We start from the raw sequence: 573 nt of genomic DNA on the forward strand, positions 1-573 counted from the left end.
TCCATTTCTCCAGAAACTTGCCAGACACATCATCTCCAAACATCAGGACAAAATCCTGCTCCACCTAGGATGTAGATAGTAAAAAACAAACATTTCCCAACCACATTAATTGTTTTCATTTTGACTTGTCACAAAAATAAAAAAAATTACGTAACTGTGAAATTATCAAAATCACCATTTAAATAATTACCAAGCCTTTGACATCTTTGAAACGTGGAAAGACGGAGAGTATGTTGTTTGACTGTTGGGGGTCGAGGACCATGTTGCGCCGGAAATCAAATGTGAGCTTCATCTTCTTCTTGATTGTGTCCTCATCGACTGAATGCTTCATCAGTGCGATGGCTTCCTTACACTCTTCCTCACTCAGGACAGTCTCTGGAACAAACTGGGTCTCCCGTCTAGCAGCTGGTCCTCCAAGCCCATGTTCACACGATGCTTCTTCGGAAGATGCTAGTCAAAATAAGAAAATCCTTCAACTTAAAAAAAGAACAACAATAAAACCTCCTCTGCCCCCCAAAAATGCAACACCACACCCATAGTTGCATTTCTTCTTCAAGTGTTATTATTGGTTTA

General features: G+C 40.1%; 1 protein-coding gene across 1 annotated transcript in view; it reads right to left on the minus strand.

Moving 5' to 3' along the window:
- Positions 1 to 363: 363 nt before the first annotated feature.
- Positions 364 to 573, minus strand: part of LOC106964320 (uncharacterized) — a 7,531-nt gene continuing 7,321 nt past the window's right edge. Inside the window, exons 5-6 of the mRNA XM_015059754.1 lie at positions 502 to 506; positions 364 to 450 (exon numbers count right to left, since the gene is read on the minus strand). Of these exons, the coding sequence (XP_014915240.1) occupies positions 364 to 450; positions 502 to 506 (92 nt within the window). The remainder of the gene's footprint in view (positions 451 to 501; positions 507 to 573) is intronic.

This window comes from Poecilia latipinna, unplaced genomic scaffold, assembly GCF_001443285.1.
Source record: "Poecilia latipinna isolate Pla-1442-1.1 unplaced genomic scaffold, P_latipinna-1.0 Scaffold66, whole genome shotgun sequence".
Classification (NCBI taxonomy): Eukaryota; Metazoa; Chordata; class Actinopteri; order Cyprinodontiformes; family Poeciliidae; genus Poecilia; species Poecilia latipinna.